The following is a 23,069-nucleotide window of genomic DNA, read 5'->3' on the forward strand; positions in this document are numbered from 1 at the left end:
GTCTGAACTCTTCTATGAATTTTATTTGACATTTCAAAATCGAAGGCATGATGTTTATTTTGAAAATAACGCGGGAATTGCCCAGACGATTTCCGGTATGCTGGGATCAGCTGATGCTAGTGTAAACAGACAGCAGAGGTGTGTGTGTGTGTGTGTGCGAGAGAGAGAGAGAGAGAGAGAGAGAGAGAGAGAGAGAGAGAGAGAGAGAGTGAGAGACTCCAGTATTTAGCGATCTAATCTTCAGATAAATGAGAAATGTGTGCGTGACGGAGGAATACTTCGTTCGGACGAAATGCTCTGCGGCGTTTCCTCACGTCAGGGGCGGCGGGAGAGAAGACTCAGAGGGGCTTAAAACATCACATGCAGCTTCACGGAGGGTGTGTGTGCGTGAGTGTGCGTGTGACGGCAGCTCTGCGTGAACGCACTCCCGCTGCTGCTGGACTTCAGCTGACGGAAGGCGTCCAGTCGGAGCAGTAAGTGTCCGGCTCGCTGTTCGAACCCCGCCGCTCCCGGTCTCACCGCAGGATGGTTTGGGACCTTCAGAACAGCCGGTGTAGTCCGGGCGGGACTGTGTTAGAGAGCATCACGTTCGCTCCTGAGAAGTTCAGCCGTTTACTGGGGAGTAAACAAGTACCCCAGAGTACACGGTTATTCTTGTTGCATCAATGAAGCAGAACAGGTTCTCAACCTAGGGATCGGGCTCCTAGTCACCGGTCACCAGGTGATTCATGGGACAGAAGGAGAAAGACCACAAGAATATCCTTACTTATTCATACATATGTTAGTTATTTAAATGAGGTGATGCAAAAGCTCTTTAAATCACAACGTTTCTTGTTATAAATTATTCATCTGAAAAGTGCAGAATAACTACAGTTCAACCCAGAGAAATGTAGTGGAATAAGAAGTTTGAAGAGGCAGAACTTTTGGGAAATTAAATAAAGTGAATTCATTGAACTGATGACACCTCTGATTATTATTTATACGCACGGAGTGAATTATCCCGTGCGATTATTGCTTTAAGCAGCAATGGCAATATTGCTGTTTACTGCTGATACCAACTCATGAATGAGAGAACAACTCAGGAGTTGAGAACAAATGTGCATGCAAGTGAGGTACCAGTGGTATTTGTTCTTTCAGGAAAACAAGAGCTGTTTTTTTCTAAATGACAGTATAGTTTTATACACTGTTTTAAAAAATTTGAGGCCAAAAGATCAACTTTTCCGCCACAATGAAGTTATTTTGAGGCCACAAATTGTTCACGCAAATTAATGAACTCATTGGACCTTGTAACCTTATTATCCTCAATTAAACTGAGGGAACAAGTTACAAATTGAGGCCTGAAATTAATTAATGAGCAGACAAGTTCTATCTTTGTGGTTCCAAAATACTTCAGGGCGCTGTCCATTCACGACGTGACGATGGATCCTCTTGGCCACGGTACTCGTGCAGCCTGACTTCAGTGAATGTCACAAAAATGCAGGTTACAATTTCAAGGTGTTTTAACCACCAACTTTCCAAAGCCTTAAGATATGAGATTAAGTATCACATGACGAGGAAAATCATGAAGTAACGAATGCTGACTGCTCCCCCATGAAACTGTCTTTCTTGTTTGAGGTGTCACATGCTTTTCAGTCCCAGGGAAACCGGTTTCAGAGCAAGTTGAGGCGTCTTCCTCAACGACTCACACGCGTCGATGATGGATGTTGCATCTGACTTGGGTCATGGATCCTTCCTCGCAGCCATGTGACATTCCACCACACTGCATAGAGCAAGCTTTCTCCTTTGAGTCCTACACACGTCATGTGTAGGAAGGGGAGAGGGGGAATTCCTTCCTGTAAGGCTGGAGGGCCTGGTGTAAGGCCTCCTTTCGTAATCAGTCCTATTTCTTTGTTCTCACGTTGGACGTGTTCTGACCAACTTGTGACAATTTCCTCGTGTGCTCTTAACCGCAAAGTCTTATTTGGCAATAACTCTCCGTCTGAGAGTTCAGAAGTGATATGTGGTAGTTTGTCTCTTGGAGCCTGAAGGGAAAAAAAACAACCCTGATGATGTCATAGTGGACGGGTCAGAGTTATTTTGGATGGTGACTGGAGATTACATATTTTGAAATGGAGGCATTGAGCATTCTGCTGTTCAGCTGCATTATGGGAAATGTAGTGTATGGGTTTTGGTGCTTAAATCCAGTGTGTCTGGGCCCCTGTGCTTGAGTTCTGAACATTTAAACTACCATTTATTTTTTTGGGAGTTGTCAGTAACTTTTTGCCTCGAGAGCAAATCAAATATCCCGCTGCTGATGAATGCCACTGCCGGGTTCCTCACTGATCTGTGAGTCGAGCTCTTAGATCTGTCAGTTCAGACTTGAAGCTCTTGTCTTCCTGAAAGCATCATTTCAGTCACAGAGACTGACAGGTTGATGGCGCTCTTCCTTTCCTGCCTTCTGTATGCAGGGGCTCATGGAGGAGCTGGAGCCGGACGAGCAGTTCCTGCGCTGCGCTAGAAATGGAGATCTGCCCGGGATACAGAGGCTCCTGATGGCCAAGATCAGGGAGGAGAAGCACATCAACATCAACTGCAAAGGTATGTGATGAACACACGGGGATGATATAGCTATGCTAACACTTCCCATCCACAACCATTTCTTGTGCTAAGCTAACTAGTGGTCAGACAATATCTGTTGGTCTCAGCTTCCTTATTCAGGAGGAGGGCAGGGTACTAATGACCACATCCACTGATCACATACAGCATAGACATGATCTCTATGATTTGCTGACCTCCATCTGTTAACCACTGGGTTACATTCATGTTTATTCCCACGAGGTTTATTTAGGTTTTATTCATTTAGGTCATGATAATGTTTTGACAGTCTTTAATGGGTGTTCTTGCATGATCATCATATCAGTGACATTTGATGCTCTTCAGTTGACAGTTATGTTGTTGATCACAATAATTTTGTGGACAATTTATCACCCTACATCGTTTGTTACTGTGTCCCACTCATTTGTACGATACCTGAATGCTTCCTCCACCACCGTGTATTTTACAGGAAAGAGTAAGTCTAACCTGGGATGGACGCCTCTTCACCTCGCCTGTTATTTTGGACACAAAGGCGTAGTGGAGGAACTGCTCAAGGTGCAGTACCTGTTCTTGAAAATCTGGAGATTGTTTTCCCATCACATTGCAGATGTTAGATCATTTCATGGCTAATATGTGTGCTGTTCAGGCCGGGGCAGATGTTAACCTGCCCAATAACATTGGAGACACGCCGCTGCACAAAGCTGCCTTCACAGGAAGAAAGGTACCATCAAACATCCTGAATCGGTTTCCCTCTGCTCTTCTCATCTTTGTGTGGACTGTATGATTTTGTGCATGTATTTATTCATCCGTTCAGTCAACCAATCAATCTATCAATCAATCACATATTGATCAGGAGGTTGTCATGCTGCTGCTGCACTATGATGCATGTGCTACTGTCATCAATGGGACCGCACAGATTCCCAAAGATGTCACTCAAAATGCAGAGATCAGAAGCATGCTAGAAGGTGAGAGGCATCTAAAAGAAAGTTACATGTCTATCTCCATTTTAAGATTGTAATATTTACTTACATGAGTAAGATCTGTATTATTTAATAATCCATCCACCTCCTTGTTCTTGTGGAATTCCATGGTTTGATGGATGCCAGCGGCTGAGAGAACGGAGGAGAGGAAACTGGAGGAGCGGCTTCTCGAAGCTGCACGAGAAGGAGACCTTTCAACACTAACGCAGCTGGTTAGTGACGCTACATCAGACATACTTGTGGAGTGGTGCTGATGGAAGGACCAAAATGCAGAGATGGAGAGCAGGCCAGGCAGGGCTTGATTGAACTCAGGTCTATTTACCAAGAGCCAAAAAGGAAACATGAAACAGGAGACTGAAAAACAAGCTAACAGGCTCGATAAGTGGTGGCGCGACATGACGAGGACAGATTGCAGAACAGGTGACGCACTCAAAAAAGGCAGGAAACCTACGAAGACAGGAAGTAGCAAGCACATAAAGATGCTGCAAAGAAGAGCTGGCAAAATAAAACAGGAACAGAACATAGGGACTAAAGCACAGGTAGAAGAAACAAACTAGAAACACACAAGTCAAGAAACAAGAAACACATGAGAACTTCCAGACTAAAGAGTCCAACACTCGTGGTCCAGCACTAAACAGACTCGGTCCTAATTGGGCCGCGACATTACTGTCATCAAAAAGTTTGCTTGTCAGATGTGGAAAGTCTGGTGGAGTGATGCCAAGAATGGAATGGTTTCTCTGGGTGGTGTGGTGGGAATGCTCACTATTGCGTTGTTATTTTTACTGAAAGCGTCACCCCTGATACAAGCCAGTGGGGATCGAGATATGACAAATGACTTGTTTTTTTCCTGTGTGCTCTTACAGCTCAGCATGAAGAAGCCTCCAGACATCAACTGCACTGATCTGCTGGGTAACACCCCCCTGCACTGCGCAGCCTACCGGGGCCAGAAGCAATGTGCTCTGAAGCTGCTTAAGAGTGGATCAAGCCCCAACATCAAGAACAAGAACAGTAAGATGTGACAGCTAGAGCTGGCAGCCATGAATGACTGCGGTCTTGTAAAGGATAATCCCACACAGTCGGTCCAGACGCTGCAGGTCCTCGCTAGGGTATAACATCGGTCACTAGTTCTCTTGACAAATACACAGCGTTCTCCTGTTTAAACTTTCACAACAGGCTCCTCAGCCTGGAGGGTTTCCTGAAGTAATGAGCCACAATTAACAGTACAACTCTACATTCACGAGATGTTTGTGAGGATTTGAGTATCAAGAGATGGACTAAAACATTGTTGTTTTTAGTTTTTTCATGGGATATTTTGACTAAAAACCCTCAATGAACAAGGAAAAATCGAGCACATTCACCTTCAGTCGTGACCATACGTACATCCGCACACTCCTGCAGCTGCAGTCGAGTCAAGACAATGTCCAGGAGTCAAAGACAGTTTAACTCAACTCACAAGATCCATCATCATTCCTGAACAAAATAGCAACTGCATGAGTAAAGCTGCATGTCTGTCTGCCTGTCCTGCTCAGAGTAAATCTCTAGTATCACTCCAGTGTAACTGTTTCTGCAAAGAAATGTAAAAATGATGAAATACATGAGAGGAATGTTTCAGATGGAAATGAGACACGGTCAGTGACTTAAGCCTTTAAAAATGATGAGTCATACTGTTTCCCAGTGTGTGTGTACGTGTATGTGTGTGTGTGCGCGCGCGCATGCGCGTGCGCTGCTAAAGCCACTTGTCTCATGTTTGTAACTCAACAGGCCAGACGGCGTTTGACCTGGCCAGCGATATGCCCATGAAGCAGGTTCTCGAGGGAATCGTTCACCGCGTGAGTTCTCAGCGCAGACCGAAGTCAGTTTGTTCCTTTATAGGTTTGCCGCTTTACTCGTGTTTCATCTGTTTTTGAAAGGGAATGGCCCGCCATGTCAAGAAGTATGAGGGACTCCTGTGGAAGGTAAAGTTGGGGTGTCTCAGAGGGCCGATCTATCACAGACTGAGAAAACAGGGAGGAATTAGAGACGCTGCTGGGCATCAAAGCCATCCAATCACACTATGATGTCATTACCACTACAAGCCTGTCCTTGAGGGGCAGTAGGAAGTTTACATCAAGTCATGAGACAAACCTCACCATCCCCGTCTTTGATCTCAGTCATAGTGTCTGTCATCTCTGTCTGTCATCTAACTATCATCCCGGTCAATCTGTGGACTAGACCGTAAAATCCCAGACCCCCTCAGTCCCCAACCAGCAATGCACATGCAGGTTTCACACGCGAGCTGTCGCACTTCCAGCATGACCCTGAAATCTTCAGGCTGATTGAAACCATGAAAGATCTCAGACCAAAACCCCCCAAGTCCCCCCATACAGCAAAGATTAGCTTTAATTTGGAGTCAAGTCTGTGTCTCCAACATTTACTGTTGAGTGTAGTGTTGTGATCCACTGTTGGCCAACAAGTACTGATAATGCGTGCTTTAGAGTAAACGACGGTTGGCTCCTGTGACCAACTAGTGAAGTATTTCATGAGTATTCAAATTGGAATATACTGCACTGCTCCAAGGCTGCAACACATGAAAGATAACATCTCTCCACTGCATTTATCTGAATCCACAAGCTCTTCAAAAGTGTATTTTTCCACAACTGAAACTAATCCCTTTTTTTTTTGGTTTGTTAAAACTACGTTAGCTATTCCGAAAGATTGATATTCCCAGAACAACCGGCAGTGGCATTTGTAGACAGTCATTCTCTGGCTGGTGATAACAAATCCTTTTAACAATAAATGTCATTTCTACACTCAATTTTAATGCAACAATGATCTGCTTGTTTGATATGCGTGCATGAAATAGTAATTAGGATCGACTGATCTTGGAAGGACTGACATTTTCCGATGTTCTGTTGCTTTTTTTTTCATAACTTAGTCAGATATATTGAGCTGTCAAGGAAAAACGAAAGGTTGCGATCGTAGCTTGGGCAATGTGAACGCTATGTACAACACACCTCTCACGGCCGCTTCCGTTTGATGTGACTTCAGCGCCAGGACGCCGTAAAGCCAGACATCCACTTCCTGCTGAGCCAATCAGTTTGAGAACAAACCCAGGAATGGCTCACTGATTTCTGCCTCTGCTTGTGTGTCAGTATTTTGTATGTGTTTCTTAGTGCGGCACAAGTGTTGTCAGATTCCTGAATATGTTTGTTTTTTGGTTTTTTCCTTGTGAAGTCGATTATGCCCTCTTGGCAGCCGACATAGGAATCAGAGCAATAACGGAAATCAGTGGAAATCACAGTGCTGATTCCTCTCCCCTCCTCCTCTCTTCACCCCGCAGAGCTCCAGATTTTTTGGCTGGCGCTCCTACTGGGTCGTCCTCCAGGATGGGGTTTTGTCTTGGTACTCCAAACAGTAGGTGCAGTCTCTGACTTCAGCTGTGCTCCTTGTGTCAGACGTGTTGAAAGATCTCACACAAATAAAAGCACTGCACGCTTTTGATTAGAAAGACGCTGGAGGTGGAGGAGATAAAAGGTGAAGAAAGTTTGTTTTTGTCAGGGCACTGTTTCCTTCACCTCAGCTGGAAATTCCCTCTTTCAAATTACATCCAGCCTCAACAAGAAATACACTTCACACCCACCATCACCTTTCTCTCTCTCCCTCTCTCTCCCTCTCTCTCTCTCCTTTGTAGGTCAGATGCAGCTGCCAATGTCAGAAGGCAAGGCTGCAAGTCCCTCACACACGCTCACTGTTTGGTAAGCACAGATTTATGAATGATAATCCCTTTGTAGCTACCATGCAGAATTTGTGTGTGTGTGTGTGTGTGTCTGTCTGTGTGTGTGTGTGTGTGTGTGTGTACATATTGTACACTGGTGGATTTCTTTCCCTTTTTTTATGTTCACGTTTCCAGATCCGAGCCAAAGATAACTGCTTTTTTACACTAAAGTGCTTCGACGACAGTGTTCATCACTTCAAAGTGTCACCTAAAAATGACCCAGAGGCAGCGAGGAAGGTACGTTTTAGTCCCTTTCTGGATGTCATCTCCTCTCACACAGTTTGGATTTGTTATTGTGAATTGTAAGGTTCTGTCTGACATTTCTGTCAGGAAGAGTGATTCATCTGCTGCTGTGCTTTAACGCTCCCATGTCGTGTTTCTCATAATAAATGTCAAAGATGCCAAAAAATCAATACCAGAGTATTTTATACCAGAAAATCTCTCTGTTCTCTTTCTGTTAAAATAATTCAAATGTTTGATGACTCATCCTGCACTCAGGGGGTGTGCACTAAATTTGCAATTCCAATGAAAATGCGTTTTCTGATATTAATGCCCTTCACCTGTCCATCACGTGATGCACTGCAGTCCCAATTTTAACTCACAGAACATTAAGAAAGAAGTAGCTGTGAAATGGATGTTGAAGTATTGTGAGTGTGGCACAGTCACGGTGCAGTGCTTCGGTTCATGATCACAATTTGACCCATTTGGTTTGATAACTGGAGGAGCCGCACGATTCAGGGATTTAGCTACATTCGTTAGCGCTAACCAGCTGGCTCACATATGGGGATGCTACTGTATGTGCACACACTACTGGTAAAACACGAATCAATGCCTGTATTAAATCCCTCTCAAGCTTCATAATTTCGCTGGAAATATGTGGAAAAATAGCCAAACGGTTCTATGTTGTTCTAATGTTCCTGCCATCTTAATGAAAACGCTTCTATTCAACACCAATCACCGCCAGCCGGCTCAAGATGAATTACATCAGCTGAGGCTAGCGCTCGTACTCAGTTTACTGAGACAGTTTCAGAGATGATTCATCTGATTTAATAGGAAGTGTCAGGCTACCTCTTGCTGTTCCTATTAGTGATTTCTTTTGCTCATGCTAACACATCTCTAGCTGGATTTGTGCCTGTTTATAACCTGCAGCAGCCACTCAGCAAAGACAGTGACGAAGCTGAAAGTGGATAAATCAAACGAGTTAAGGTCAAAACGTGGAAGCCCAGGTGGAAATAATGTGGCGTTTTTCTCTACTGGATAACAAATACTGAGAGACCTATTTTAAGTTTTTTTTTTTCTCTTCTTATTCTGAAGAATTCTATGAACTCTGTAACAATGTAAATACTTTTTTCATGTCTGCATTGTGTTGCCTTTTCCTTTATGAACACATTGATGTGTAGCTTCAAAGGATCTCCTCAGCCGAGAGTTTAACAATGACAAGTTCTCAGCAGAAACCTGAGCAAAGGAACACTATTTAAAAACCTGGCATGTTCTCTTATTCTGACAAATGAAAAAGGACAATATAAGTTTTGCTTCCAGGATGTGAAGATCCTCATTATAGCCACTCTAGTCTTAGACATATGCAGATTAATTCCAAGGTGATGATGGAAAAAGTATCACAAGAGTTTGTGTCTTCATGATGCGCGTGTGTTCCAGGCCTGGATGGACGCTGTGGAGGAGCACTCAGCCTACAGCACGCACTACTGCTCCCAGGAGCAGGGCAGCGAGGAGGACGAGGAGGACGTGATCTCGCTAGGGGAGCTAACAGATTCACTACAGGTGGCTTTAGAACAACAAAAACAATAATTAGCTCGTCAGTACAATAATCCCCCGCGCCCCCTGCCCCGCTCAGCTCTTGTTCATTAGCCGTCTCCTCTCATCCCTGAAACCAGGCAGCAGAGGCCAGCCACAAGAAGCTGGAGCAGGAGGTGGCAGCGTTCCTGCCCATGCTGGAGAGGGACGGGCTGGCAGAAAGTAAAACTTGTGATTTCATAGCCAATTAAGTTTTAGTGTACATTGTAATATGCACAAGAGAGGAAGCACTCCAGTGGAAAATTACTCCTGATGATTGAAATGCCAAGCGTGAGATTCAGATGCTCTACAGAGATGGAATCATGTCTGAAATGGTGGACACCATCTGTTTCTGTAGCGTCCCCCTCTCACACTTCGGCTTCCATTTCTGCTCTTTAATGTTGGCTCTTTTTATTCATCCTCTCATTCCGTTACTCCACTGGTTCCCTGTTTGTTTGTTCCCTCAGGGTTCCCATCCACTGTATTAAAGAAAATGCAGGAAATCTGTGAGTTGTCTGGCGAGACCAGTTCCAACTTCCGTGTCTGTCTCAGCCTCTTCTCCAGGCAGGAAGGGGTGAGTGTCCGCCGCGCAGCGCTGGTGTACGTCAGGTTGTATTTTGTATATTTATTTATTTTATTTATTTATATTTATATATTTTCAGAGACGTTAAGTTCTCCAGTCAAACAATCACAAACAACAGTTTATCATGAATCTGCAGCAGCAACAGTCGTGAGCTTTAGCCAGCATGTCTTAATGTCTCTGTTCTTCCGTCTCGTTCTTGTTTCTTCAAATTTGGTGCCGATGTCCAGTGGATTTGAGGATGAACTGAAAAGACTTTGGTGGATAAAAGTCGGGGTCATTCTCACCGGACGTGTGCGTGATATCTGTCCCTTTCTGGTTAATATCTCAGGAACACCGTGAGAGAATTCCTTCTAATATAATACAAACATCCACCAGGTATTTGTAATTAGAAATAATAGTTTGTTTCAAAAGGTTTCGATTATGTAAGTTTCGGCTGAAACGCATTTCTAACTACCTATGTGGCACCTTCGAGTGACCACGAGGGAGAAGTTATCTGTTCCCGCGTCATTTTAATAAACTACACTTCCTTGAATAAAGCAGGCCATCTGAGCACCATAATCAACAGAATCAAGCTGTCAGCGTCTCACAGAGAGAATTCACGCACGAGAGCAGCTCTGTCTCTCTGCTGAGGTGATTATAAGCTGTCAACTGGGATTTCTTTGTGTGTGATTCAATGGGTTTGATAATCATGGAAGAACTCAGTGGATGGATTTCATCTCTCCAGTACATCTGAATACGCACATGCCTCCACTTACAACAAGTGACAACCCAGGAGAGCAGTATGCAATCCCAGAAAGCTTTATTTAAATAGCACTTGACTAAACGCCGTGCTTACATGATGATTCGCGTTAGGGGCCTCTCAGAAAAAGTTCAATTTCCGATGTTCAGCACTGGAGGCTGGCTGCTGTGTGTTTTCTTATGAATGGCTGGTCAGCCTGAAGCTGGTGGTGGAGCAGATAGCCTGGAGGTGCTGCGATTGCATCAGCAGTGATATACTGAGAGAGGAAACACTGATCCAGCAGGGTTTTTATTCTCTGGCCTGCAGCCCTCTGTCAGCGCAGCAGACGCGCAGTATTTAATGAAGAGGTTTCTGGATAAAACAGCCTGATATGCTTTTAAATAACCCATTGGGAATCAGAGTGGGGAGATGTTTGAATGACTGGAAAAGAAATACCTGAATATCAACGTTAGATTCATGCTGAAGTCGTAATAAAATCTAATTGTTCCAGGAAGCTGCTTGTTGGTTTGCAGCACTGCCTGTTTTGGCTGCACCAGCTCAGATATAATTAAACTCTCAGGAGACAAATGTGCAATTCCTCACATTGCAAGTCGCCCACATGAATAAAAGTGCTCTTAGAAATGATTCCTACATATGTGCAGCCATATGTACAAGTCCTCTTGTAAGTGTGTGTGTGTGTGTGTGTGTGTGTGTGTGTGTGTGTTTTGTTGGCTTTACCAGCATATGTTAGGAAATATGACATAGTACGCATTGTCAGTCTGTTATTGAGACCAAGCGTGTGTATCAGGACGTTTGATTTTCAGCATGATCTCAGTTTTGTTGGCTTTAACCGAAAACTTAAACTACCAATGCTGAAGATCTGAGGGGGATTTTGCATAACAGCTTGTCGCAATTTGAGTTACAAAAAAGTGGAACTGTGTGCCTTTCTAAAACAGATTTTGATCTAACGTTCTGATTAGAGTGAGAATTAAGTGCCATCGACTCCCTGCTGGTTGTTGATATGCGGGGATGTTGCTGCTTTTGATGCACCGCTGTGTTTGAATGCACTGAATACACACTTGAGATGTTGAATATGTAAATCAATGTGTGTTCACGTTCACATGCTAATTCATTTTTAGTCCTTTCCTACATCCCATTCTGCCTGATGACTCGTTTTCTTCATCTCCCGATCGGTACTCCAACATGGACGGTAACGCTAATACCAGAAGTTCGAAGCTTTAAAGGAGCATGCTAACTCATGCTAAGTCTTTGGGAAACTCTTATATTCCATCTTCTCCTGAGCCAGAAAAGAAGATTGATATCCGTGTCTCCTCTGTGTGCATGAAGGTGCTGAGACCCACAGGCACTGGCTGACCACTAGTTAGTTGCTGCCACTAAATAGGGCCGGCCTTGTAAGAGAGGAGTTCTGGACAAACCCAGATCCTGAACCGGGGCTATATGATGATATTTGACAGCGGTACACTAACCAGCCCTTCCACTACCATTCATTGTGCTAAGCTAACTAGCAGTGAGCTGGTCTCTCAGCTCCCTAATGCAGAGGAGAGAAGGGTCTCTCTCTGTCCTCTGGCTCTGAAGATGACGAGGAAAACTGCGTTTCCCAAAATAAAGTGGCAGACAGCCGGTCCAGCACTTCCAGGGCTTACGCTTGGCCTGGGCCTCCATGGCTCAGCTGAACAGCCTTTTGAACTGAAATCTGCAGAAGAAGAGCTCACCATAAATGGCACAGAGAGTCTCAGAGCTCAGTGTGAATGGGCCCGGCCTCAATGGGAATAACTGGAATATGTGTATCCCTGTGTGCACATGATGGAAGGCAGCCTGAATGAAGCAGCCGGGCGTGTATTCATGTCAAAAGAAAGAGTGTGAATCATATCCAGCCCAAACTGCTGCACCGCAACAGACCAGTTTGGCAGCGGGACCGTCCTCCTCTTCTTTGCCGGCCTTCCTTTCACTCTGCGTGCCCTCGTCTTCATTGACAGCTCAAAGTACGACACAGTCTTGAGCGCGCTAATTTCTATTTCCGTATCATCAGACTATCAAGAGCAGCAGAGAAAATTCTCAGAAAGCTGCAGCTGAGAAATGAGCAGGCCTCGTCTGAAAGGGAGCTTTAGTTAATGGTTGTATCTGAGTCCATTAGGGTCATTTGAGCTCCTCTCGTCCTCGGGAATCATGTTCTCCAGCTGAGCCATTTGAGACAGCAGCACCAAGGCAGCTGTCCTCCATGACAGACAAAGCTGACCGGTTCCTCTCAGCTCTGTCTCTGACCCTCCATGTGGGTCTGAAAGTGGGGGGGGGGGGGGGGGGGGGGCAGTCAGTCAACAGGCTGCTGAGGATGCTGAATGTTAGTCACCTACAACTTCCCTTGTTAGGGGTCATGGGTCACGAACAGTGGAATTCATGTTCTTTGTGTTTGTGTGTGTGTGTGTGTGTGTGTGTGTGTGTGTGTGTGTGTGTGTGTGTGTGTGTGTGTGTGTTTGTGCGGGCGCACGTGATGAGCTCAGGTGCGCAGTCTGAAATTGGAGCTGGAGGTTGAGAAGAATAAGATCCTCTCAGAAGCGCTGCAGACTCTCGCCACAGAGCACCACGAACTGGAGCAATCCGTCGTCAAGGGCTCTTCGCAGCGAAGCGTCCTCAGCGAGGATGAGTTCCACGACGCTGTGTCTGGTGAGTTGACAAGTTATCGGACGTGCTCAGGAGACGCTGGAGATTGTGTGACAACTCTCTGTGCCCTCCTGTCATTCACCTTTAGGACACCGGAATACTTTTTCATGCTGGTGAATGGCGTCGGTATGTTTTGCACTCCTCAAGCAAGTGTTGCCTGGCTGTGCTCATGGTTATGATGTAGGACGTGTTTATCTAGTGGGATGCTGTGGTTCATGTAGCTTCCACACGCCTCAGGCCTTCATCTGGACGGGACTGTCCGTGTTTTTGTTACCAGTAACACTGAGTTTTTTGTCCTTACCTGAACTTAATCACCTTAAGCGAAGCTGAAAATAACTCAAAAAGTATTTACATGATGACATTTAAGATCAACACATCTTTCTGAAAGTCACACATTGTAACACCAAAATTAGAAGTGAGAATACTTTTTCTTACTGGTAATGAATTGCTATTAGTGGCAGAAAAATGAAACTTTTTTTTATTAATGATCATTTATACACATTACCTTAATAAACAGATATGAGTCATAGTTGGAGTTGCTTCAAAATGAAACTGTGTTATCGTCACATAACGTAAAGCCGCATGACGAACAGCACATTTGCGTTCTGTGGTTGACACAGGAAGTGATATTTGCACCACTGGGCAGAATTATTTTGCTGCATCTTTCAAAACCCAGATATTATCAGGCGGTACCTCCCTCACACGGTCACATGCTCGGGGGTTCGGCTTGATCTCGCGCTGCTCTTTAGTTGTGCATGAGATTTGTACCACTTTGACAAATTTTAGAGCTGAAAACAAGTTGTCATTGCTTTTAGGTGGAGAGTGTAACAGTGCCTCAGTTCACACTTACCATTGCAAACACTTGCGTGTGTGACTCTGACTAATAAATAATAAAACATGTTCAGCCACTGTTTTGTTTTTCTTCGTGTGTTCATAGTGAAAGGCATGAAGTCAAATTGTATTGATAACACTTGACTGTAACCTTTTTCTTCTTCTGCCACCTTCAAAAGTGTTTTTTTTTTTATGTTGAATCAGTCACAGACATTCTAAATGGTCTCGGTCTGTCCTCCTCCGTCAGAGTCCGACTCGGAGCTCTCCCTGAGCGGCTTTGAGACAGTTGCCAGCCACTCCTTTGAGGAGGACGAGGAAGGCGTCTTCACATTCAGCAGCCAGCACAGCAGTCCCACCAGCATGTTGCAGGAGGATCACCATGGCAACGAGGACGAGCCACAACCCAACGGGATCACAAAGTATAGGTCAGCGGCGCCATATGCCCCTGCAGCTTCCGAACTGGTGCCTGAAGCCCAGTGCTTTTATCCACGTCTCATCAAACGAGAGCCCCCGCCTCACACTTGCCTGCTGCTTTTTATTGCTGCTGTAATATATTGAGATACCGGTGTACTCCAATATTTGCTCTTTTATTTTTCAGTGATGTTTGTTTCCATCAGGTCTTGGTAGTGTGAATAATTTAGAGAGCGGCCGGCCTGGTGAAGGCAGGAGACAGAGGTGTACTGAGCTCTGTGTCTGAGCTGTTAAATATTGAAAAGGTCCCAGTCTGCAGTGATGATCCGATGCTGACTGATCCCTCTGCGTATTTTAATACATTTGAATATAATCTTGCTATAAACTGCTATTATTTTTACATGGCCTTTGCTCTCTATTCTTCCTCCATAAAGCCTTTGGGAGAGTTCCACATGGCTGCTGCTCTGGATCTCCTTATTCTCCTTATCTCTCCTTATTCAGTGACTTAAATAAGATATGACACCTGCAGCTAATGTAATATATCTGGTGCGTTTATTCAAATGAAAGGGGAATCATTTTAGGACACCACTCAGGCTGAAGCAAGTGTTGAAGTACGCAATGATTGTGACTTCTGTTACAGTTTATGTGTGATCATTAGTAAATTCAGTCAGGCAGTACTTGGGACTGTCCCAGGCTGTACAGGTACTCTAACTGTGTCCATGCATGTGTGTTACTGTAGGAGCAGCTTACCTGCACCCATGTTTTCAAGGAATGACTTCAGTATTTGGAGTATTCTGAGGAACTGCATTGGAATGGTGAGGATGATTCATGTCTCAAGAGGGTGAATTCCTTCCGGTTACTGGTTTTATTCTGGAACTGGGTGAAGGTATCCATGGTCCCCAGATGGAAATGATGGCATGTTTTAACCTATGTTTCTATGCGTTTGTGTAAAAATGATTAACAGGGACAAAATGTATTTGAATCATTTTAGTATTTGGTGTGAAGGCTGCGTCTCTGGGCACTTGTCTGCATCAAAGTCTGTCCACTAACAGTGCATGTTTTTTTTGCCACTGACAGGCTCAGATTATTCAGTCTATGTTCTTAATTATATTTCTTATCAGTTTCCGGCAGAACCCCCAGTGACGCCACCGGGTTCCTGAACTGTGGCCTCGTCACTGCGTCTGATTCTGCTTTCCCCCGCCTGAAAGAAGCAGAGAGGGGCATCACCCACGTCAGATCAGCCAAATATTCATCTGTGACTTTGAAAATAAATTCCTTGTAGCATTTGATGATGTCACAGGTGGCTAAACGCTCTGTTCTGGGAGGTCCCTTCTCAACGGTGGTTGAGGGGCACCCTTTGAGATGTTCCACTGAAGTGTGTATGGATCAATGATGATGTCAGACACTGTTAATAACATCTCAGCATATCGCCTGTGAAAAGGCACACTTTAGTGGACAGACTTTGACGATGGGGAATTGTCCAAAATCATCACGTTGCTCTAATTATGACTCAATATTGGATGTGGTCAAGTAATTTTGGTCTTTATCGCTTTGACCCGAAAATACAGAAAAATAAAACCTGTCCTAACTCAGATGATGCTCTGCCTTCCTCCAACTTTTCATCAGGTCAATATTTTATTTTACACACTCGCAAAACCAACGGCAGTCCCATCTGACTGTGTGTTTTGTGTGAATTAACAACTGTGAGCCTGCTCGCGTGCTGAAGATGCAATGAAGTGCAATACCTCACACATACTGAGAGACCCAGTTTCAATACTCAACATCAAAGTTACACGTCTCGTAGATTTCTGTTTCGACTCCATTTTCCCTCGATAATAATCTTTCCTCCTCTTGTGTCACATTCAGGAACTCTCCAAAATCGCAATGCCAGTCATTTTCAATGAGCCGCTCAGCTTCTTGCAGCGTCTGACTGAGTACATGGAGCACACGTACCTCATCCACCAGGCCAACGTGTCCCCCGACCCCATCGACAGGATGAAGGTTACATTCCAAATCTACTCACGTTTAACGGGAGTCCTCTGTTGTGGTTAGTCAGAATGATCAGGAGTGTGTGTTCGTCTGCTGTTGCCAGTGTGTGGCAGCGTTTGCTGTGTCTGCTGTGGCCTCCCAGTGGGAGAGGACAGGGAAACCCTTCAACCCCCTGCTGGGAGAAACCTATGAACTGGTCAGGTAAGTGGGATCAGATCTCACCTGACATTAATCACACACTCCAAATCACGACCTCAGTTGCCGACTCCCTTCCTTCCCAGAGAGGATCTGGGCTTCAGGTTCATATCTGAGCAGGTGAGCCACCACCCTCCCGTCAGCGCCTTTCATGCTGAGGGCCTGAAGCAAGACTTTGTGTTTCACGGGTCCATTTATCCAAAACTCAAGTTCTGGGGAAAGAGCGTTGAAGCTGAGCCCAAAGGCATCATCACGCTGGAGCTGCCCAAGTAAGTCAAAGGAGGGATCGTCTCTGTGGTTGATCGCACACGTGAGCGTTATTATTTTGGACTTGTTGGTTCTCCCTAAGTCAGTGTTTCCTCCCCAGGCACAATGAAGCTTACACATGGACAAATCCTACATGCTGCGTTCACAACATCATCGTGGGCCAGCTGTGGATTGAGCAGTACGGGAATGTGGAGATAATCAACCACCGGTAAGAGAAGTAGAAGTATCCACTCTATGAACATCATTTATGTTGGTCAAATAGAAATTTGCTGGAAATATTTGAGGAAGTTGACTCAACCAGGAGGAAAAGAGTTTGTGTGAAACGAGGAAGTTTGGCATGACAGAGAGTGACATGGAGAGAGTTCTGTGTTTTTCTTTCCTGTTTTTGTCAGAACGGGTGAAAGGTGCTGCCTGAATTTCAAACCATGCGGCCTGTTTGGCAAAGAACTGCACAAGGTTGAAGGGTATATTCTGGATAAAAGGTACATTTTCCACAGACACTGTTTACACCACTCCTCATGATGCCCTTTCAAAACGCTGCTTTTTAACTTTGTCATTGCACTGCTCTGACTCTTAGAAGCGCTCAGCACTTGTTAGAACATTATTAGTCCTTGTTGTATTAATATTAGTATCCGTACCCTGCTACAACAGTGCTAAGTACTCATTACTACATTAAAACACCAGTACACTGTTGTCATTATTACATTATTGCATCAGTACTTATCAGTTGTTACTACATTAAAAAAACCTGTACTCTGTAGTTCACATTACATTCGTCTACCAGTACTCAGTAGTTGTTACTGCAGTATTACATCAGCAGTCATTATTATATCAGTATCCTGTTACATGAGTACTAAGTAGTCGTTTCTCCATTAAAACACCAGTACTCAGTAGTTGTTACTGCAGTATTACATCAGCAGTCATTATTATATCAGTATCCTGTTACATGAGTACTAAGTAGTCGTTTCTCCATTAAAACACCAGTACTCAGTAGTTGTTACTGCAGTATTACATCAGCAGTCATTATTATATCAGTATCCTGTTACATCAGTACTAAGTAGTCGTTACTCCATTAAAACACCAGTACTCAGTAGTTGTTACTGCAGTATTACATCAGCAGTCATTATTATATCAGTATCCTGTTACATCAGTACCAAGTAGTCGTTACTCCATTAAAACACCAGTACTCAGTAGTTGTTCCATTACTATGTTGGACAGCACCGACACCAGTCGTCTTAGAACACAGGCCTCCTTTGGAAAATATATCAGAATTTGATTTTTTAGTTCTTGGCAAGAAAGAAAGTTGATAATGTATTTATGAAAAATATTACTGCAGGTGTCATAAATAATGCGAAGAAAATAGACATCATTCATGCCACAAGTTCTATTATATTACGAATATATTTCACGAATGGTTTTTGTATGTTGCAATCCTTCACTGGAGGCCATTACTGTCTGAATCTTCCTCCGTGTGAGTTATGATCAGCTGACTTATCTGGCTCGTGCCCGTCAAATCCAAGTTTGTCTTTTTCGTTTATTATTTTTTATTTCTCCTTCGCTGTACTTAAAATAAATAGGATTGACCCAGCTGTTCTTTTAAGTAAACATGTTAGTCTCCTCGTTGTAGCTCGGTTGGCTGAGTTTACTCTCCTGAGCACTTTTCTAACTTTTAGTGTCAAAACAGAACCCACCGCAAAATATTTCTCTCTTTGATGCGCCAGGAAGTGTTTATCTGTTAAATTTCTGAAAAAAAGTAATTACCTCACAGTGTGTGTGTTTGTGTGTGTGTGTGTGTGTGTGTGTGTGTGTGTGTGTGTGTGTGTGTGTGTGTGTGTGTGTGTGTGCATGTATTACAGCAAGAAGAAGCTGTGTGCTCTCTACGGGAAGTGGACAGAAAGTTTGTATGTAGTCGATCTCGCTGCCCTCGAAGCACACAAGAAAAATGACAAGAAAGGGGCTGAAGACAAAAAAGGCATCAAACCGGTATGAAGCGTTCCCTGCTGTGTCGCAGGGGAGTCCCAGCCGTTCACTTCTGTGACTCATGATGTGAGAAATACAATGTGAAGACTGAGCTGAGAGAAATGTAGCAGTAGTTTTCAGTAGCAGCGAGGTGACGGCAAAGAAATCGAGAATCTGACGTGAGATGCGGTGTTTTACAGTGTCGGTGGATGACGAGGCGTTCAGGTGACAGCAGCAGCACCGCAATGACAGGAGAACAACCAGGGGCACCCAAACCCAAAGTTAAAGAACAGTCACTGAAATCTGTTTGAATTCAAACACTTAGATTGCCTGTCGCAGCCAAAATTAGAAATTGTGATTAATTTGAAGTGTTCCAAACGTGTAAGTGATTGATCAATGAACAGTTTTAACATGTTTTTTTTTTATTGCTTTCTTTCTTTTGGTTGACATTGTATTTACCCAAATGCAAGAGTGAGCATCAATTGGAAAGGTCTAAATGAGGGTGCTCACCGTCCATCTATGGGCCACAGGCCAGTGGTTTAGCAACACAGGTTCAGCGGGAACTCATTATTGGTGGAATTACTGACGTGTGAGTAATGACAGGTGGAGGCTGATTCCCTGTAAGAGGTCAAAAAAAGGCACATTAAATGTTTTTCAGCTAAATCACAGTTGAAAGGTATCATGTGACCAGTCCTGACAGGCGGGAAGCTGAAGCGTGCACAAGCGCCTGGGGTCTGAACTTCAGCGCAGTCCTGAGAAACGTGACTAACGTGCAGACGGTTCTTCTCGCCCGTTCATCAGGGCTGCAGTGAGGAGGCCGTTCCGTCTCCAGCTGCCGACAGCGTGGAGGTGATTCCCGGCAGCCAGCTGCTGTGGAGAATCGCCCCCCGACCAGCCAACTCTGCCCAGGTCAGGCGGATCTCCAGGGGCTTTTACTGGAGCAGAGAGTGTGTTGTGTGTGTAAATATCGCCTCTCCTGTTGCAGATGTACAGCTTCACATCATTTGCAATGCAGCTGAACGAACTGCATAAAGAGATGGAGGGGGTCATTCCACTGACCGACTGCAGGATGAGACCGGACATACGAGCCATGGAGAACGGAGACATCGGTAATGACTGTCAGTCCCTCGTAGGAACATGGATACGATATTATTGATACCAGTGCAGTCCTTTTCCCTTATTGATTCCAACACAGTTTTTCCGCATCAGAGCGTCTTATTTATCAGTGTACATTGTCATAAGCTTGGATATTCTAACAGACTGGAAGAAGCTGGGTTTGTACGAAGGAATGAATGAAACCCCACATTGGACCTTTCCTCGATTATCCCAGAAAGAAACAAATGCAAGTCATGAATGACCTATATTGTCATTTCAATCCCAGGTGTCATCCAGCGGCTGTAGTACTTTAGGCCACAGTAAAGTAGGAGGTCAGTGACATCAGTATGTAGAGAAATCCCTTGCAAGCAGGCCAGCGACTGTGTTGAGTAGTCACATGACCCAGAGACTGGTGTTCAGGACTGGTTGTCAGTCAGGAGTGGAGACTCTGCTCTGGCGCACGGACGGTCGTCTGTTGCTCCTCAAACCACAACATGTATGAATTCATTTGAGTTTGAGGACTTGTTGTTGCCTCCGGCGCTGAGTTTGACATCAGCATCAGCACAAGGAACTGGATCAGACAGTCCAAATCCGGATCTCACATTGAACCAGATCTTGATTCCCCTGTCCTCACATACTAGAGCTGAAATGTAATGGATGTAAATCTCTAACCCTGTGTTTATTTGAAAAGACCTCGCCAGTGAGGAGAAAAAACGACTGGAGGAGAAACAGAGAGCTGCTCGCAAAAATCGCTCCAAATCTGAAGAAGAGTGGAAGACAAGGTGAGCGCCTTCATGAAAACAGACACGTCCTCATCCCTCTGAATGTCTTCACCAAACAAACATCCGCTGATTTATGAAAATGGGATTTAATTGTCACCTAAATGTGCTAATGTGCTAAATGTCATAATAATTTAAATGTCTGGACATGTAGTTAAGTTTTAATTGCACTTAAATCAAATTTAGTGGTTCACCAATTGGGTGAATGTTTGCTTTATTGCCAAGAGTTCCATGGAAACAATAATTCCAGCTCGGGGACTGTTGGCTTAGTTTAGCGCAAAGACAAGAAACCAAGAGAAGAAGCCAGCCTGGCCCAAACAAAAAGAAAAGCCCACTGGTTAGCATGCTAACCTGGAACTCCACCTTACTTAACATGTAAAAGTAATATCATCTTTGTCATCGTTGGTGCTTGCTGTCTGTACCTCTGCAGTTTTATCGTCCTTCTCTCTCTCTTCAGGCTCGCGCTGTGTTGCTTTGAAATGTTTGAGCTAAATCTCAGTTTTTCTCTTCACCTCTCTTCTGTCCCTCTCTGATGTGAAGGAGCCTTGTCCACGGCCCAAGGTTAGAGCTGCTCGCTGCCTCACTGCTGTGCTGAAATGTCTGCCTCCCTCTCGTTACGGCTGTGTTTCCACTTATCCTCCACAGTGAAACCTCATCCGAAGTGTGTCCTTCCTTTAATACCCAGTTGTTTGAAGACAAAAGGATTCATCATCTGTCTGCTATCGCTTTCACCTGCATGGCTGCTTATTGCCACTTGAATTACTCACCGCACGCACCCTCCTAAATCATGTCCTTCCCTGCATGTAGAAGGCAAAGACAAATGATGTAGTTCATCGTAATTAAAAGAAAACAACTCCCAGTAACCTTCAAGCATGCCTGACCTTCCCCTCTCACTTCTTCCTGTTCGTTGTCTTGCTGCTCGTGTCATCCTCCGCGATGGAACTGACCAGTGGTTGTGTCTTGGCTGTCTTGTCAGGTGGTTTCAGCAGGGCCCGAACCCTCACAACAGCTCACAGGACTGGCTGTTCTCTGGTGGCTACTGGGACCGGAAGTACAGTCAGCTGCCGGATATTTACTGACGGACGCTTCAGCCGGCAGTGTCCTCCGTCAGAGCCGCTGAGGAACAGTGACTTCTCGTCAACAGAGTGGCCTTAAACACCTCTGATGTTAAAACTGTGCATACATTTGTCTATAATCTATTTTTTAAAGTTGTGGAGTGTAAAGTTGCTTTGAAATGTAGCGTTTGTATTTAGGCTGAGATCCGACTGTTGTTCATGATGGACAATGAAGAGGCGTTTACTTGCTAACAAGGTTTCAGTGTCTTGTTTTTAATTGTTCTTAATGTTTCCACCCTGAGTCTCTGTTGCATGGAACCGTCAGAGACTTCAATCACGTCATTCCTCTGTGGATGTCAGTCGTCCCCTGATGTTACAATTAAGTTTACGCGGCACCACACACATTGCTCATTTTCTATATTCATGTTTTTCTCATAATATCTTTTGATTGATTCTGGTTTTGATTTTTTTTGTCGATTCTGATGTGCTCTTGACCGCCCCCAGCACACTCAAGATACTCTGTAAATATCTGATTATACTTTTGCTGGAAAACAGGAATTTGTGTATGATAAAACCTGTCAGACTAAACCAAGTTTTGATGTGTAAATGTTGTAGAAACTGTTGTATTTAAAGGAGTTTTCTCTCCACATGAAGAATTGAAAGTTGCTGGAAACTGAAATAAAACCCTTCAGCGTGCTGATGAATGTTTTCACGATTCACAGGAAGTGTGCTTGTGATGTGTTGTGCAACTAAAGGTCACTAAAACCTTGGATTCCTCTGTGACACTGACATTATCCTCTACTTACATCACATCAGCAGCTGCGAAGTCATCAAACTCACTGATCTGCATCTCCAACCAGACTTTCTGAGCAGGTTTTCATCTGCCAGCAGTTGGAACTGTGCACCAGCACGGCTGATGCGGCTCCAAAAGCTGAATGTGAGTTTCTATCTTGGATGTGGAGGTGCCAGGGGTTGAACCAGTAACCCTCTGATCCCCAGACTGCTACTCCTCCTCCTGAGCCTCTCCACTCTCAGGAGGGACTTACAGTATGTACTCTGGACAATCTGCTGATGTGTGAACTAACACTGCAACTTCTCCGAGGAGAACTGCTGCCATCTCATGGTTGGAAGTAGAAGAGCAGATGTGTTTGTGTTGTGGTGCTGTCCTGCACCTCCGTATCTCAAAGAAGGTGAGCTGGGGTGAAAAGTCGCTGAGATCATCACCATCACTGGAGGGATTTACCAGACACTCCTGAAATACATGTTGAGAGCATGTCAATAAAAGGCTGAATTGTGTTTGTGTGTATTTATTAAGCATTTACATACATTCATCCGTTTGCTTCCACTCGTCTGAAATCTGAGTGAGGTAACCCTCCCTCCCTCCCCAGCAACACCCTCCAGCTCCTCCT

The 23,069-nt window shown here is 44.5% G+C and overlaps 1 protein-coding gene across 2 annotated transcripts; it reads left to right on the forward strand.

Annotated features, from left to right (window-relative positions):
• Positions 1 to 140: 140 nt before the first annotated feature.
• osbpl1a (oxysterol binding protein-like 1A) lies at positions 141 to 22,841 on the forward strand. 2 transcript variants are annotated; one of them, XM_086224734.1, is made up of 29 exons: positions 141 to 473; positions 2,448 to 2,577; positions 3,044 to 3,129; positions 3,221 to 3,295; positions 3,428 to 3,539; positions 3,681 to 3,766; positions 4,418 to 4,562; positions 5,316 to 5,383; positions 5,465 to 5,509; positions 6,874 to 6,947; positions 7,225 to 7,288; positions 7,444 to 7,545; positions 8,965 to 9,087; positions 9,201 to 9,282; positions 9,567 to 9,673; positions 12,920 to 13,082; positions 14,158 to 14,335; positions 15,061 to 15,136; positions 16,188 to 16,322; positions 16,414 to 16,511; positions 16,592 to 16,774; positions 16,873 to 16,980; positions 17,165 to 17,254; positions 18,629 to 18,755; positions 19,533 to 19,640; positions 19,717 to 19,840; positions 20,518 to 20,608; positions 21,146 to 21,166; positions 21,582 to 22,841. In XM_086224734.1, the coding sequence occupies exons 2-29, from the start codon at positions 2,454 to 2,456 to the stop codon at positions 21,682 to 21,684; spliced, it is 2,898 nt and encodes a 965-aa protein (XP_086080860.1). In that variant the 5' UTR covers positions 141 to 473; positions 2,448 to 2,453; the 3' UTR covers positions 21,685 to 22,841. The 2 variants fall into 2 exon arrangements, with proteins under 2 accessions (XP_086080860.1, XP_086080862.1); XM_086224736.1 differs by lacking the exon at positions 21,146 to 21,166 and having other exon boundaries at positions 142 to 473.
• Positions 22,842 to 23,069: the final 228 nt, after the last annotated feature.

The sequence above is a fragment of the Aulostomus chinensis genome, chromosome 14, assembly GCF_037954235.1.
Source record: "Aulostomus chinensis isolate RoL2024-O1b breed Wild chromosome 14, RoL_Achi_v1.0, whole genome shotgun sequence".
NCBI classification, from domain to species: domain Eukaryota; kingdom Metazoa; phylum Chordata; class Actinopteri; order Syngnathiformes; family Aulostomidae; genus Aulostomus; species Aulostomus chinensis.

Bases quoted from the DNA above. Each gene is read 5' to 3' on its own strand.
- osbpl1a (XM_086224734.1), top strand. From the start codon at position 2,454: ATGGAGGAGCTGGAGCCGGACGAGCAGTTCCTGCGCTGCGCTAGAAAT. The intron at 16,775-16,872 runs GTAAGTCAAAGG...TTTCCTCCCCAG, and splicing joins ATCACGCTGGAGCTGCCCAA to GCACAATGAAGCTTACACAT. The intron at 19,641-19,716 runs GTCAGGCGGATC...CTCCTGTTGCAG, and splicing joins GACCAGCCAACTCTGCCCAG to ATGTACAGCTTCACATCATT.